The sequence below is a fragment of the Cyclopterus lumpus genome, chromosome 20 (assembly GCF_009769545.1).
Source record: "Cyclopterus lumpus isolate fCycLum1 chromosome 20, fCycLum1.pri, whole genome shotgun sequence".
Taxonomy (NCBI): domain Eukaryota; kingdom Metazoa; phylum Chordata; class Actinopteri; order Perciformes; family Cyclopteridae; genus Cyclopterus; species Cyclopterus lumpus.
In genome coordinates, this window is record NC_046985.1 from 20,347,326 (window position 1) to 20,364,938 (window position 17,613).

The 17,613-nt window shown below is 44.0% G+C and overlaps 2 protein-coding genes across 2 annotated transcripts; one reads left to right on the forward strand and one right to left on the reverse strand.

The window, feature by feature from the left end:
- Positions 1-7,659, forward strand: LOC117749945 (tartrate-resistant acid phosphatase type 5-like). The gene is given in 7 exon segments (XM_034560762.1): positions 1-173; positions 660-691; positions 694-833; positions 5,949-5,998; positions 6,000-6,062; positions 6,064-6,164; positions 7,592-7,659. Coding segments are annotated over 7 exon segments (627 nt in total).
- Positions 7,017-16,322, reverse strand: f3a (coagulation factor IIIa). The gene is made up of 6 exons (XM_034560002.1): positions 16,158-16,322; positions 14,985-15,096; positions 14,261-14,454; positions 13,230-13,411; positions 12,979-13,147; positions 7,017-9,087 (listed from the first exon to the last, which is right to left on the reverse strand). The coding sequence occupies exons 1-6, from the start codon at positions 16,222-16,224 to the stop codon at positions 8,942-8,944; spliced, it is 870 nt and encodes a 289-aa protein (XP_034415893.1). The 5' UTR covers positions 16,225-16,322; the 3' UTR covers positions 7,017-8,941.
- Positions 16,323-17,613: the final 1,291 nt, after the last annotated feature.

Below are 17,613 nucleotides of genomic sequence, written 5' to 3' on the forward strand. Positions count from 1 at the left end.
ATGACGTATTTTAAACGTGAAAAGCACATTAACAATGAAGTCCTAATAGTTGGTCATCCACAGCACACCTTTGAAAGGTCTTCTCTCAGCCCTCTGCTGGACATCTCATGGTACCTGATTACTGGAAACCACGACCACAAGGGCAACATCTCAGCTCAGATGGCCTACTCATGGTTCCAATGGAAATTAAAAGAATCAACCCTCCTACACTCATTTCTGCTTTAATTCTAACGAGTTTCATGTCAGTCATTGATTATTAATCTATTTTAAGATCATTTTCTTCAAAATGTTTGCCCTCTGATGCGACAATAACTTAGATATCAGATTGTGTGATCTTTCTACATCTCCCGTGGCAAACCAGGGGAAACAGCCAAGTAAATGTAGCACAGAGTCCCCAGCTCAGGTAGGGGAAGGTGATAGAGGGGTCCTTGATCCAGTTCAGGTGTTGACCCCCCATACCACTGGTGACACGATGCTCAATGCAGAGGGGATCACACAACTCCCCCTTCTCTTGCGACTAGTCCACAGGATAGTGGAACGGCCTCGAGAGAAGGCTACAGAGGTGTGACCTCCCCTCCTTTCCCCTAAATTATTTATTAAAAGACTCACTGATGCCTTATTTGTATCAGTACTTCACAAAGGCTGTGTTGTGTCTGTAGGAATTACCCAGGTCTATATTATGATCTCCAGTTTAGAGCCAGCCTTCAGGACCAAAGAACCCCAGAGACGCAGATCAACACTGGAACTGGATCAGGTCTAAACTGGCCCGCAGCAGGCGAGCTGCCATGAAGTGGCACATTATAGAGAGACTAAAAAACATCAGCCATAAGCATGCACGTCTGTCACGTTCATTTTGTGTCACTACATATAGTACACATCCTGAACAAAGCATCCAATTATCATTGAGCGTGACACCAATGACCTGTTTTGTCCTGACAGCCAAACATGCTGATAGAAAAAAGATGTGTTCATTTATTTGTACTCGTTTGCCGTCCTAATTAACAAGATGTGCCTGTTGTTCAAGAGCAGTTGTTCTCATCTGCGGTTGAATACACGAGCAACAGCTTTTCTTTCTCAACAATGACAAATTGTCATAATTAACACAAATGTCTAACACATGAATGCAAAGCCAGCATTCAGTGTGTTGTTCCAGCACAAGCCTTCAGAAGTACCTCGTGTGGAACTCGTTGAACAGCATTCTTCACTCATGTGGTTTGGATCATTTTTGTGGATTATAATTAAACTGAAATATAGCTGCTGAACTTTGCCCTCTCCTTCACTAGCCTAGATATGAGCAATGAGCTTCTGCTTTACTAAATGGGATGCAAGATACACACACATTGCAATAGCAAATTCAATGAAACCTTCAATGCCCATCCTCATTTATCCAGGTTTGTCCTTTAATGTTTCACCCATCAGAAACCACCCACTAGTCTGTAAGTACAAAGTACAAGATTGTATGTATATGCAAGGGCACTTCATTATGTATGGCAGTAAACCTGGATTCCTCCAGGAGGTGGCAGTGTTCACTAACAGATGGCACAACGTGCATCTTAAACAATGCAGAAGACAGTTATGAACCAACCAAAACATATGTCATCACAATAACTTTGAAGCTCCTTAATCATATCAAATCTTCACATAGTGGCTCTAAATGAAGTCATACATGTTCAAACCTAAGATTATCAGTACATTGTTCTTTGAACCACTTTGTTACATCATTTATTATAAACAAGCATGCAGTTTGATGATTTGTGACATGATGTTTGTGTTGTGTCTGGATGAAGCTCTAACTGGTTATCTGGCTCCTCCCAGTCTCTGGTCACTATCCTGTGTGGTCCATTGGCCACCATGGACCGACCTCCTGCCTGAGGGTTAGGGTTAGGAGAAGTAGAGTCACCGTGTACCGTGTGTACTGTGTGTACTGTGTGTGTACTGTGTGTACTGTGTGTGTACTGTGTGTACTGTGTGTACTGTGTGTACTGTGTGTGTACCGTGTGTACTGTGGGTGTACTGTGTGTACTGTGTGTACTGTGTGTACTGTGTGTACTATGTGTGTACTGTGTGTACTGTGTGTACTGTGTGTACTGTGTGTACTATGTGTACTGTGTGTGTACTGTGTGTACTGTGTGTACTGTGTGTACTATGTGTACCGTGTGTACTGTGGGTGTACTGTGTGTACTGTGTGTGTACTGTGTGTACTGTGTGTACTGTGTGTGTACTGTGTGTACTGTGTGTACTGTGTGTACTATGTGTACTGTGTGTACTGTGTGTACTGTGTGTACTGTGTGTGTACCGTGTGTACTGTGGGTGTACTGTGTGTGTACCGTGTGTACTGTGTGTACTGTGTGTACTGTGTGTGTACCGTGTGTACTGTGGGTGTACTGTGTGTGTACCGTGTGTACCGTGTGTACTGTGTGTACTGTGTGTACCGTGTGTACTGTGTGTACTGTGTGTACTGTGTGTACCGTGTGTACTGTGTGTACTATGTGTACCGTGTGTACTGCGTGTACTGTGTGTACCGTGTGTACTGTGTGTGTACTGTGTGTGTACTGTGTGTACTGTGTGTACCGTGTGTACTGTGTGTACTATGTGTACTGTGTGTACTGTGTGTACCGTGTGTACCGTGTGTACTGTGTGTACTGTGTGTACTGTGTGTACTGTGTGTGTACTGTGTGTGTACTGTGTGTACTGTGTGTACTGTGTGTACCGTGTGTACCGTGTGTACCGTGTGTACCGTGTGTAGTGTGTGTACTATGTGTACTGTGTGTACTGTGTGTACCGTGTGTACCGTGTGTACCGTGTGTACTGTGTGTGTACTGTGTGTACTGTGTGTGTACTGTGTGTGTACTGTGTGTACTGTGTGTACTGTGTGTACTGTGTGTGTACTGTGTGTGTACTGTGTGTACTGTGTGTACCGTGTGTACCGTGTGTACTGTGTGTACTGTGTGTGTACTGTGTGTGTACCGTGTGTACCGTGTGTACTGTGTGTACTGTGTGTGTACTGTGTGTACTGTGTGTACTGTGTGTACTGTGTGTACTATGTGTACCGTGTGTACTGTGGGTGTACTGTGTGTACTGTGTGTACCGTGTGTACTGTGGGTGTACTGTGTGTACTGTGTGTACCGTGTGTACCGTGTGTACTGTGTGTACTGTGTGTACTGTGTGTACTGTGTGTACTGTGTGTGTACTGTGTGTACTGTGTGTACTGTGTGTACTATGTGTACCGTGTGTACTGTGGGTGTACTGTGTGTACTGTGTGTACCGTGTGTACCGTGTGTACTGTGTGTGTACTGTGTGTACTGTGTGTACTGTGTGTACTGTGTGTACTGTGTGTGTACTGTGTGTGTACTGTGTGTACTGTGTGTACCGTGTGTACCGTGTGTACCGTGTGTACCGTGTGTACTGTGTGTACTGTGTGTGTACTGTGTGTGTACTGTGTGTACTGTGTGTACCGTGTGTACCGTGTGTACCGTGTGTACTGTGTGTGTACTGTGTGTGTACTGTGTGTACCGTGTGTGTACTGTGTGTACTGTGTGTGTACTGTGTGTACTGTGTGTACTGTGTGTACTATGTGTACCGTGTGTACTGTGGGTGTACTGTGTGTACTGTGTGTGTACCGTGTGTACCGTGTGTACTGTGTGTACTGTGTGTACTGTGTGTGTACTGTGTGTGTACTGTGTGTACTGTGTGTACCGTGTGTACCGTGTGTACTGTGTGTACTGTGTGTACTGTGTGTGTACTGTGTGTGTACTATGTGTACTGTGTGTACTGTGTGTACCGTGTGTACTGTGTGTACTGTGTGTACTGTGTGTGTACTGTGTGTGTACTGTGTGTGTACTGTGTGTACTGTGTGTACCGTGTGTACCGTGTGTACCGTGTGTACCGTGTGTAGTGTGTGTACTATGTGTACTGTGTGTACTGTGTGTACCGTGTGTACCGTGTGTACCGTGTGTACTGTGTGTGTACTGTGTGTACTGTGTGTACTGTGTGTACCGGGTGTACTGTGGGTGTACTGTGTGTACTGTGTGTGTACCGTGTGTACCGTGTGTACTGTGTGTACTGTGTGTGTACTGTGTGTACTGTGTGTACCGTGTGTACTGTGTGTACTGTGTGTACTGTGTGTACTGTGTGTACCGTGTGTACTGTGTGTACTATGTGTACCGTGTGTACTGCGTGTACTGTGTGTACTGTGTGTACTGTGTGTACCGTGTGTACTGTGTGTGTACTGTGTGTACTGTGTGTGTACTGTGTGTGTACTGTGTGTACTGTGTGTACTGTGTGTACCGTGTGTACCGTGTGTACTGTGTGTACTATGTGTACTGTGTGTACTGTGTGTACCGTGTGTACTGTGTGTACTGTGTGTACTGTGTGTGTACTGTGTGTGTACTGTGTGTACTGTGTGTACTGTGTGTACCGTGTGTACCGTGTGTACTGTGTGTACTATGTGTACTGTGTGTACTGTGTGTACCGTGTGTACCGTGTGTACTGTGTGTACTGTGTGTGTACTGTGTGTGTACTGTGTGTACTGTGTGTACTGTGTGTACCGTGTGTACCGTGTGTACCGTGTGTACCGTGTGTACTGTGTGTGTACTGTGTGTACTGTGTGTACTGTGTGTACTATGTGTACCGTGTGTACTGTGGGTGTACTGTGTGTACTGTGTGTGTACCGTGTGTACCGTGTGTACTGTGTGTACTGTGTGTGTACTGTGTGTACTGTGTGTACCGTGTGTACTGTGTGTACTGTGTGTACTGTGTGTACCGTGTGTACTGTGTGTACTATGTGTACCGTGTGTACTGCGTGTACTGTGTGTACTGTGTGTACTGTGTGTACCGTGTGTACTGTGTGTGTACTGTGTGTACTGTGTGTGTACTGTGTGTGTACTGTGTGTACTGTGTGTACTGTGTGTACCGTGTGTACCGTGTGTAGTGTGTGTACTATGTGTACTGTGTGTACTGTGTGTACCGTGTGTACCGTGTGTACCGTGTGTACTGTGTGTGTACTGTGTGTACTGTGTGTGTACTGTGTGTGTACTGTGTGTACTGTGTGTACTGTGTGTGTACTGTGTGTGTACTGTGTGTACTGTGTGTACCGTGTGTACCGTGTGTACTGTGTGTACTGTGTGTGTACTGTGTGTGTACTGTGTGTACCGTGTGTACTGTGTGTACTGTGTGTGTACTGTGTGTACTGTGTGTACTGTGTGTGTACTGTGTGTACTGTGTGTGTACTGTGTGTACTGTGTGTACTGTGTGTGTACTGTGTGTACTGTGTGTACTGTGTGTACTGTGTGTACTGTGTGTGTACTGTGTGTACTGTGTGTACCGTGTGTACTGTGTGTACTGTGTGTACTGTGTGTGTACTGTGTGTACTGTGTGTACTGTGTGTGTACTGTGTGTACTGTGTGTACTGTGTGTACTGTGTGTCTGCTCCACAATGAATTGGTCAAATTGTCTGACCATTATTGACATTATCTCCAGTTGGCCAAACACACATGCAACAAAGAATGTGTACCTGCTGCTGATTGGACCAAAGCTGCTTTTTATTTTGGTCCAAAAATCTTCACAAAAGCAGAAATTCAAGTTGGCAGAGTATGATATATGCTTGTATGATGCTTTGTTTCTACCCATTATGAACATATTAGTCATAACAGTGGAGGAAAGTAACAAAGCACAGTTTTGCGTTGACAGGCTCCGCCCATCGTCAGTGACGTCATGCCGTTGAATCAAACCCAGACACCAGGGCGTTTTTGGGATGTCCACAACAAGTAACAATTGTGTAGGTCGAGGACAGCCCTAACTGACTTATATTTTGCTGATATATGTATAGTTTTGAATACAGAAGTGGTCAGGTTAGGTTAAATATCTGATTACATCATGGTACGTCATGGTTTGCTTTTTCTTTTTAATGTTGCCTCAACACGGATGATGTTGTCTGTCTCTTCCACCAGTTCATCAAAGAGCATGATGGGAGCTCGTATGTCGTCAGTGGGAGTGGCTCTGTCAGCCACCACTCACAGGGACAGTGTTCCTCTCTCCTGGCAGCTCTACTCCAGTCCTGTCAATCACAGCAGGAGGCGTGGCTTACTTCCAGGTCACTGAGCATCAGATGACGGTCAGTTTCATGCAGACTGATGGGAGATGTGTTTACCAGGCCTGTCATCCACGTACACATTTATTTGACATGTGGTGTAGTACCAATAGTTTTGCACGTCTAGTATGTTTCACATATTTTACTCGTATTTTTGACTACCATTATTTTCTGCTTAATGTTTTCTATTTCTTACATACTGTCATTAATTGACGCTGTGCATGTATGTATGTACAAAGATCAAAGGTCTTTAATGAATGCTTGTGTTTAGATGACATTTAGCATCTTTGCATGTTATTTTCCTCTCAGAACGACATTGAAAAAAGCATTAATTTAGTTTTGATTTATTACCCAAATGGATTAATTACATCAGCACAAGTATTGAAATATTCTCTACAATACCAAACCCAAAGACTATGGGCTGAATTGCTAAGTTGCAAACATTGTAAATATGTTGAACATCTATACAGTAGTCATGACATGACTCACCGTGTGGTTGCCCAGAGGGCCGACCCCCGACTAAAAGATGTGACTCGGTGCTGTATTGGTTCATAAACCTGCACCTTAACTTTAGTCTTTAGAGAGGACCTCGTTCACAACACCCTGCCACGGCTGATCCACACTGACAAATATGACACAAGTTGCTACACACTATAGAAAAATAATTTAGGAAACTTCGATGACAGTTCTCCATCATGGTGCTGTGCAGCATCACCATCAGATACTCACACTGGGAAGACTCACTTGTATGCCACAAAACAGAACACATGCTCACACAATTCAATTCAGTTTATTTTGTATAGCCCAAAATCACAAATTACAAAGTCCCCTCAGAGGGCTTTACAATCTGTACACATACGACCTCCCTGACCTTTGACCTCACATCGGATCAGGAAAAACCTTTTACGGGGAAATAAGAGACAGGAGAGTTGTCTAAGCTTCTTTTATTCACACATTCTGTATACAGCAGGTGGATAGACATGTACTTACTAATTGTCTTCATACTCATACAGTATACCCTTAACAGTTACATTTCAATGTATTACTCATTCCAGGTTATTTACTGTACATATTAAGAACGCCTGTGTGTTGTATTGTGGTGAATTCTATTATGCTGTAATTAAGCACTATATGCATATCATATATTATTTCAGCCAAACTTTAAGATTCAAAGACTAAATGTCACTGAATAGTATGGAATGCACAAATGGTGTCATCCATGTAGGTCTTAATGAGGCCCTCGCCTCTGCCACTTTGGGAATGTGATTGACAGGTGCCACCTGACATACAGCCCAGCCCATCGCTGGGTGCTCACATTTGTGCGGATATACTGTATATAATTGGCCTTTTATATTATATAAAGAAATGTTCTGCTCTATACCTTCTCTGTTCAAATGTTATTTGTAATATGTTTTATGATGAGCTTGATGAAGACCACAAGCCCAAATGTGTTGGTCCTACAATAAAGATCTTCTCCGTATACTCCAACTGTTTGACCTTCAGAGTGGTTCCTTCTGATGGAGCATCCAGGGAACTACGGCTTCACTAGAGGAACAGTGTGTAACGTTTAGGGGACTTTGCTGGCAGCAATGCAATATAATATTCATAACTATGTTTGAATTAGTTTATCATCACTTTTTCCACCATGTTGCACCAGCAGCCTCCGGACACACTGACCAGCGGCTCTAGAGAACGGTTCCTGAAGCTTAGGGTTCTCCGAGGTTCCCTAATGAGAAACTATACACAGATGTCTGTGTTTCATTCTGCTACATTTTATTGACATCTTAGATTTGTTTCCAGTATATTAATCACCTTAAATCGTTTGTTATACAGTGTAGCTCTAACTGCATTCAATGAAAATATTGTTTACGGCAATTGTTTCACAAATGAAAACTATACAATGAACATTTCAAATCAAGTCATTTTAAAGAACAGATATTTGGTAATATTGATCTGTAAATAATACCATCAGCCCTGCTCGAGTGCTGTTTTTAGAGGTTGCAATGATGAACAACAACAACAACAAAAGTATGATAAGAATATATGATTTCTTAACATCAGTTTGACTTGAACAACATTTAATAGTATTGATAGTGAAATAGAGAAATATATTTTGGACATGTACAACTTGCTTGTGTTCTGTAAAACATGTGTTACCTTTTATAAATGATAAAACGATCTGCAACAACCTGAAATATAAAAGAGCTAAAAATTGCATCATATACAAATATGTTAATTTCAAATAAACACAATAAATTAAGCATCAGATACAAAAATAATATATACTAGGTCTTGATTTCACTCGTCTCCCAAAGATCCAATGTGATATTGAATGAAATAAATAAAATCTGTTGGTAGTCTTTATGTTCCAATACAGTCATCAGAGGTACCACTCACCAAATATAAAAGAAATAAATGGAATATTACAATCTCAGCAGTTTGACTAGTGTGTAGCTTAGAGTAGAGTGTGTACAGTGTCTTTTTCTACAGCATGGAATGATAACATGATTAAATATACATATAAATACATATCATATTCAAAGGCAGTTTCACAGAAACTAAAGGAAGGCTTGATTCCAGTGTTTGACAGTTGGACTGAATCAATTAAGCTGTACCGCACACAGTGTGTGTGTGTGTGTGTGTGTGTGTGTGTGAGTGTGTATGTCACAAAAAGGCTCTCCCACCCACGACCTGACTATTACCTTCAACAACTCAGTGTTGGCCCCAGTGTTGTTCTGAGTTGTACTCATGGTTTAATGCACTTATTGTAAGTGGCTTTGGATAAAAGCGTCAGCTAGATAATATGCAATGTAATGTGTGTGTGTGTGTGTGTGTGTGTGTGTGTGTGTGTGTTTATACATCCCGGAGAGGCACTCCTTCTTTTCCACTTTTCAGAGCTTTCTTCCTGCGCTTGCAGCAGACCACTGTGATGGCGATGATGAGGCCTATCAGCAGCAGGATGAGGAAGATGGCAGCAGCAATCACACCCACTGAATACACTGAAAGACAAAACATGACAGCAATACATTAATGAGCTTTACATTAAAAGACTGTGGAGAATTAAATGCACACTAACACATAAATATACGTATCAAGCCCTAACAGACTGAAACATTCACTACATCCATCAACAGAAAGTCTCACACTCCACTTGAAGATGTTGCGAATCCTAGAGTTTGACCACAGTGGGACTAAATATGTAGCTTATTCCCATGTCTGCAAACCCATTGGTTATTACTGAAGATGTACATCTTTAAAAACAGCTGTTTAACAACAGTAAAAGTAGAAAGTCAAACATAGGAAATAGTCATTTGGTCGGCACTCTTTTCACTGGAGGGATTAAGTCAAATAAACAGTGTTGAGTGGATCAATGATGTGTTCTCAATAGTCTTAGCTGTATGGTATCTAATTGATCTAAATTAGATATATCAGGCTGTGATACACACTCAATACTTAAAATAGATAGATGCATTGTTGGTTCAAAAGTTCAAAAGACTTGTTCCTGTCCCAAAAGTGTGGAAAAAGAAAATGATCCTAAATGGAACATGTTCATTCTCTGCGAAAATATTGATTTATTTAAAAGATGACATTAGTTTGTAATATTCCTCTTGTGTAAGTAACACGAGGAAAAGTCAAGGGCTTCACACCAATGTCCATTGACATCTATAACCATATCAAAGTTAAAGTATATTAAATACATAAGGCAATCTGTTTAGTATGCTTAGATGTGTTGCTCTGAACCTATTGGTGATGCATGGAGGAGTTTGTCGCTCTCTCTCACACACACACACACACACACACACACACACACACACACACACACACACACCACTTCAACCCATGTGACGACCTCCAGCAGCACTTTCAGGAATATGCCAACTACAAAGATATGATCACGTATTGCTGCCGCAAGATGGTGCTGTTGAATTTCTGAAAAGAATTTCCTACTTTTACATAGAAGGACGAAATGCATCAAGAAACACACACAACCAACCAGCCACCTATTTGATAGTGTGTGTAGTGTAGCTTGAGCTTGACTGCTGTTCAGCTGCACCCTGCCTCACCCACACACTCCAGCTTTGCAACGTGGATTATTAATAATGACCAGGGATAAGAATGTGTGCCCCAAAAAACTCAAATCCAATCAATTTGTTTTCAACATTTTCAAACAACTTGGATTTAAATTCCATTTATATGCACAAAGTCAACACTTAACGGCAGTGTTCTTAAAAAATATAAATGTGCATAGTTTGTCATCTATTGCTTAGCTCTGACATCCTGTTCATTATTAAAGCTGGTGCAAAAATGCTTAAAATGTGCGCATACATTTGCACAGGAGACGTTAGACTCTCATATAATACCACTCACACAAAATCATTGGTGTGAAAAAAGCAATAGAAAAACACAGATTTCTGGGTTGAATGCTTAAAGGAGCTCCATTCTGAACATCATATATATTGTAGAAAGATATAGTGGAGTAATGTCTCTCTGGTTAGCACTGCATCATACGGTGGTTACAGCTGTTAATTCTGTCCACAGCGCCGTTGCAGAAGCCTGGCACCACACTGGCACCACCCTAGCACCACACTGGCACCACACTGGCACCACCCTAGCACCACACTGGCACCACCCTAGCACCACACAGGCACCACCCTAGCACAACCCTGGCTCCACCCTAGCACCACACAGGCACCACCCTAGCACAACCCTGGCTCCACCCTAGCACCACACAGGCACCACCCTAGCACAACCCTGGCTCCACCCTAGCACCACACTGGCACCACACAGGCACCACCCTAGCACCACACTGGCACCACCCTAGCACCACACAGGCACCACCCTAGCACCACACTGGCACCACCCTAGCACCACCATGGCACCACCCTAGCACAACCCTGGCTCCACCCTAGCACCTGAAACCACCCTAGCACAACCCTGGCTCCACCCTGGCACCTGAAACCACCCTAGCACCACCCTGGCCCCTGAAACCACCCTAGCACAACCCTGGCTCCACCCTAGCACCTGAAACCACCCTAGCACAACCCTGGCACCACCCTAGCACCACCCTGGCACCTGAAACCACCCTAGCACCACCCTGGCACCTGAAACCACCCTAGCACAACCCTGGCACCACCCTAGCACCACCCTGGCACCTGAAACCACCCTAGCACCACCCTGGCCCCTGAAACCACCCTAGCACAACCCTGGCACCACCCTAGCACCACCCTGGCACCTGAAACCACCCTAGCACCACCCTGGCACCTGAAACCACCCTAGCACAACCCTGGCACCACCCTAGCACCACCCTGGCACCTGAAACCACCCTAGCACCACCCTGGCACCTGAAACCACCCTAGCACAACCCTGGCACCACCCTAGCACCACCCTGGCACCTGAAACCACCCTAGCACCACCCTGGCACCTGAAACCACCCTAGCACAACCCTGGCTCCACCCTAGCACCTGAAACCACCCTAGCACTACACTGACACCTGAAACCACCCTAGCACCACCCTGGCACCACCCTAGCACAACCCTGGCTCCACCCTAGCACCTGAAACCACCCTAGCACCACACTGACACCTGAAACCACCCTAGCACCACCCTGGCACCACCCTAGCACAACCCTGGCACAACCCTAGCACAACCCTGGCTCCACCCTGGCACCTGAAACCACCCTGGCACAACCCTGGCACCACCCTAGCACAACCCTGGCTCCACCCTGGCACCTGAAACCACCCTGGCACCACCCTGGCACCACCCTAGCACCACCCTAGCACAACCCTGGCACCACCCTGGCACCTGAAACCACCCTAGCACAACCCTGGCACCACCCTAGCACCACCCTAACACAACCCTGGCACCACCCGGCACCTGAAACCACCCTAGCACAACCCTGGCACCACCCTAGCACAACCCTGGCACCACCCTAGCACAACCCTGGCTCCACCCTAGCACCTGAAACCACCCTAGCACAACCCTGGCTCCACCCTGGCACCTGAAACCACCCTGGCACTACCCTGGCCCCTGAAACCACCCTAGCACAACCCTGGCTCCACCCTGGCACCTGAAACCACCCTAGCACCACCCTGGCACAACCCTGGCACCTGAAACCAGCCTAGCACAACCCTGGCTCCACCCTAGCACCTGAAACCACCCTAGCACTACACTGACACCTGAAACCACCCTAGCACCACCCTGGCACCTGAAACCACCCTAGCACCACCCTGGCACCTGAAACCACCCTAGTACAACCCTGGCTCCATCCTAGCACCTGAAACCACCCTAGCACTACACTGACACCTGAAACCACCCTAGCACCACCCTGGCACCACCCTAGCACAACCCTGGCACAACCCTAGCACCTGAAACCACCCTAGCACAACCCTGGCTCCACCCTAGCACCTGAAACCACCCTAGCACCACACTGACACCTGAAACCACCCTAGCACCACCCTGGCACCACCCTAGCACAACCCTGGCACAACCCTAGCACAACCCTGGCTCCACCCTGGCACCTGAAACCACCCTGGCACCACCCTAGCACAACCCTGGCACCTGAAACCACCCTAGCACAACCCTGGCACCACCCTAGCACAACCCTGGCTCCACCCTAGCACCTGAAACCACCCTAGCACAACCCTGGCTCCACCCTGGCACCTGAAACCAGCCTAGCACCACCCTAGCACCTCCCTAGGTAAACACTGCTCACTCTGTCAGAACTGTTAGCATCGTTAGCTGTGAGCCAACGACATGTTAAAAAACAATCAAAATACTCCCAATCTCAGATCTTGAAATTGGGAGTCAAGATAAAATGTTGCATGTCTTTGGGGCGACACTTTGTGTACCGAGGGAGGACTCTGAACCCCGTCTCTGAATCAGAACACATACCTTCAAAGATGGACTGGTCGTCGTTGTTGGAGCACTGGGTCTGGCTCAGCTCTCCCAGCTGCATGTCGGTGCTGCGGCTAGGAACATAGGCCTGGACGTTGAAGCAGTAGCTCTCCCCTCGGTCCAGATCCGTCAGCTCTATCACGTTGGTCTTTGACTCGTAGATTTTCTGCAGACAACACAGAAGAAAAGATGTCTTGTATTGTCTTTGAGTGTTTGAGGCTGACATTTTAATGTTTTCTGTTACTCACTTTGCCGGTGCTCTTATTTTTCCGATAGGTGACTTTATACTGCAGTTGATGGGAGAAGATATCCCTGATGTTCAGCTGGCGGCCATCTTTAAACCGGGCAGTGAGTGGATCATCCACATACAGGGTGGTCTTCTTTTTGTCTTCACTTACCTTCAGCTTGAAGTCCGGTCTTCCTATATTAGCTGAAGAAGAGGAACAAGAGGATCAAAGGCTGTTTATCTCATGCCTCTCTGAATACTGTTCAGAGACCTAAATGCTTAATGAAATTTAAGGCCAAAAAGCTAACTCAAAATATACCTTTGCTTTAATAAAGCGCAGGCCTAATTTTCATATTGTACACTGTACTCTGTGAACATGACAGCAGCACAATAAAGACATTCAGACAGGTTGGAAACAAACCAAGTTAATCACATTATCTAAACTAGAGCAGCAACAATTAGTTCATTTATAAAATTGTCGATTAGTTGATCAACAGAACATTAATTGGCAACTTTCTTGGCAACAAGCTCTCGTTTAGGCTTTTAAAATGTGACTGTTGCTGCTCTTCCTTATCTGAACATTGTATTATATTTAATAAGTAATCATTTTGGACTGTTTGTGTAACATTTGATGACTGGGCCACCGTTCTCTGATGATACAGACCATTCAGAAAACAAGCAGCTCTTGGAGTCTCTGTGTGGTATCTCCGTAGCTACATACATCACCTCATAATGCAGGACTATAAATCCATCTTCAATACAGCAGGTCAAAGAAAGTACTACTGGGATGGATGTTCACAACAGTTTGAGTAATAATTCTATAAAACTTCTCTTTAGTGATGTCACATTGTTCCCAGTGCTCAGCAATTAACTTGAAAGAAATGAACTGGAATAATCAAGTTATAAAAGATGTTCTAACTTTCTTCTCGTCAGCTATCCACAGCAGACCTGTCTGAACATGTGTCTGAACTAGTTTATGATATTCTGACTGCTGCACAAATGAAATGTTATTTCCAACACATTAAAGCACGTCATTGTAACAGAAGGACCTACTGTCTTTATAGGGGCAGAATCGTGGCGAGCTGGTGTGAGGGAACTCGATGAGATCCGAGGTGGCCCCCAGAGGGGGTTCAGACAGGACATCAGCTGTGTAGTAGGCATGCAGGTCAGTCAGAGAGCTGGACAGATCACATACTGTCACTGAGGACCGGATACAGTGACGGTTCCTCTGTTTGTCAGCACCAACCCTGCAGCAGTTCAACAGTCACATGGACATGAGAAGATGCACACGGAAAACTAATGAACATTCAAATAAGCCCAGACACAAGAGAATGGGTTCCAGGACATTATATCAATGAACAATTACATTTTAAGACATAGACATGACCGTCAGAATACAATAATTAATCACAGCAGGATAAGTCTTTGCAAAAAAAATAGAAGCAAATAGATTTGATAGATACCTTTGAACATATAGGGGAGCATTGATACAGTTGTTGGTATTTGTAGTTGCATTTTTGTCAGATGTTGTTATTGCCTCTTTCATGTTTGGGTTATTGAATCAAAAAGGTCTGTGTGCCTTTTATTAATCTCTCAACATTCCAGTACAATCTAATACTGGATGAGGCCTGCTGCCATTGATCTTTCCTTCAAGGTCAGAGGAGTGTCCGTCAGCCGACCCACTGACAACCTGAATGTGTCTTTGAGGGGAATAAACCAACTGCCTGAGGAAGCTAGGAATGAAATGGTATTTGAAAGGGCTTAGAAAGGTACTTACGCAGAGTACTCCACTGTGTAGGAGTAATCAGCTGATGGTTTGGGCTCCCAGGTCAAAATTGTTTTAAAATTGGTGGATTTCCAAGTGACATTCTGTGCTTGGGGATAGGAGCCTGAAAATGAAAGAGGTCACTTAAAATATGATTCCCAATATGAGATGTTGAAGGTCAAACAAGGAGGGTTTTTTGCAGATAAATGGTCTGTAAGTCATTTTGACCCTCACTAAACACTTAACTACACTTTTTTATAGTTTTACAACACTATTACATATGATCACACAAAGCTATTACAAAATAAAAATACAAGCTAAATGTTCAGACCCAGCACTTTATTAGGCTCACAAGGTGAGAAGAACTTAATGATCATAAAGTTCTGAGTGAAACGTGTTGCTCCTATCAGTGTTAACACTAAGATATCCTGGGTCATATAGTTATATGGCCTATGAGAATCTATAGACACAATGTATCACATTGACCAGTCATACATTCGGAGTCCACCTAGTTTTCTGACTAAGTGCTATCCGAAGAACTTGTAAGAGAAAAGCTCCTGATAACAAGTCTGAGGCTAAGAGTTTCTACCAGGATCTAAAGGCTAAAGCTCCACACAAAGACTTCCTTTTGACAAATGAGAAACGGTACGTTAAAAAGTAGGACATTGGAAATTGCAGGACCTGTTACAGATAATCTTGACTTAAATTGGTAGCATTACACATGCCGGGCACAGTGAGACAATATTACATAAACATATGTTATGTAATATGAATTATTATAATATTAAAGCTGAGAAGAATGTCCATTTGTGGTCAAACATTCATTGACCGTGTGTACAAGTAGTAATACATATAAGCACAATAGTTTACATGATAGTACACGCATCAGTAGCAAAGAAAAACATATCTACATACAAAAGGTAAGTGATTGTCAAGATGTTAGTCCGAGTGACTACATGCTTCTGCAGAATAACTTTTATAGGCCTTCTATAAATTCACGTATAATATACAACGTCTATTTACGCTATAATATTTCCTTCTACTGTAGGCCAAGTTGTCATGCTTTGCATTCTACATTGATATGTTTGCCATCTCATAGTGATTTAATGTAGTCACCATATTGGTAACCTTTACTGTAATATTCGAGGCTGAAGTGTGAGAACAAACACGGAGACGTGGACTCACCTGAGGCCGAGTGTGTGCAGAGGAAGAACGCCGTCAGGAGAGCTGCTGCGGGGCTGCGCGTCCCCATGTCGGGTCACGTCCGCTCTGCTCGGGCACGGTGCGCGTGTCACGTCTGGAGAGGCCTCCGTCTCGCGCTGGTCTGACTGGCTCGTCCTCGGATCAGAGAGCTCGAAAAGCGCAAGGCTTCCCAAATAAGGAGCGTCCGGCTGCGACGTCACCAGACTGTGACACATGCGACTGGAGTGCGCGTGCGCGCTGTGCCGCTGAGCTCATTCAGCGGATGAATTGAGGGTTTCTCCTGGATTACACAAAGAACCCGTGACGGTTAAATTCAAAGTACCTGACAAGTGTCCAGTTTGGAACAGCACAATTGTACAACATTAATAAGGATGTTTTACAAATAATCATACACATCATGTCAACAAATCAATAGAAGTCTCCAGCCAGTGTGTAATCAGTTTTACATAATTAGAACACTGTATAATCTCACAGGGTTTTGTGAAATAATCACAACATAAGATCTATTGGTTTCATATACAAGGACCCAAATGTTTTTCTTTTTGTATGTCGCCTTACGATGACAATAAGATTGAAAAGGGATCCTGATTGAACTCCCACTAGCATTTCTTTTGTCCTAAGAGACTTTTAAAAAACCTATAATGTGTGTACGTGAGACCAAAGATGCATTTTGTGACTATTTCAACACCTGCCACGATACGGGGCTGGATCCTCAGGCTGTTATCCCTTTGATGCATTTAACCCACCGCAGTAACTGACATTTTCATTAAAAAAGTTACTCACGTTACAATTCATGCATTTATTATCTCTACACAATAGCCTGAGATAAAGGTTTCCCAATGCTGTGAAGGTGAGGCACAGGTGTATGAGTCAAGATCTCACCTGAGCCTTATTGGTCAAAAAACACTTTTCACAGCTACTGTGTACCTTAGGCTGGGCGGTAATTTAATATGATAACTTATCCTCTGTCGTTGGAATCATATTGTGATGAAATCATATATTGAGAAACATATTGACTCATAGGAATCTACCCATTCATTCTTCTCATCATGAGCCTGTGGTATGCTAACCACAACACCATATGTCCTCTGTGACCCCTCAGAAGCCCGTATGGATGTTATGACTGATAGCCTTATTATAGATCTAACAGACATTGCAGCCTAGTGCTTGAGTCAGGGCATCTGGTGAACTGTAGTCTATTTTCAGACTCAGTTGTTTAGAGATAAATCTCCAGACCCAACTGAAAAAGAGTTACAACTGTGGAATGAAGAGTTTCATTGTACAGTAAACATGAAGTTCTAACAGAAATGAAAACAGAAATATTTGGTTTAGTCTGTTTTCATCATTGCCAACGTTATTGTTGTGTAGCTATGTAGTGCAGAGTTTGGAGTTGTACCATTACCATATTGAGTATACTTGTACAACAACGTAATGGACC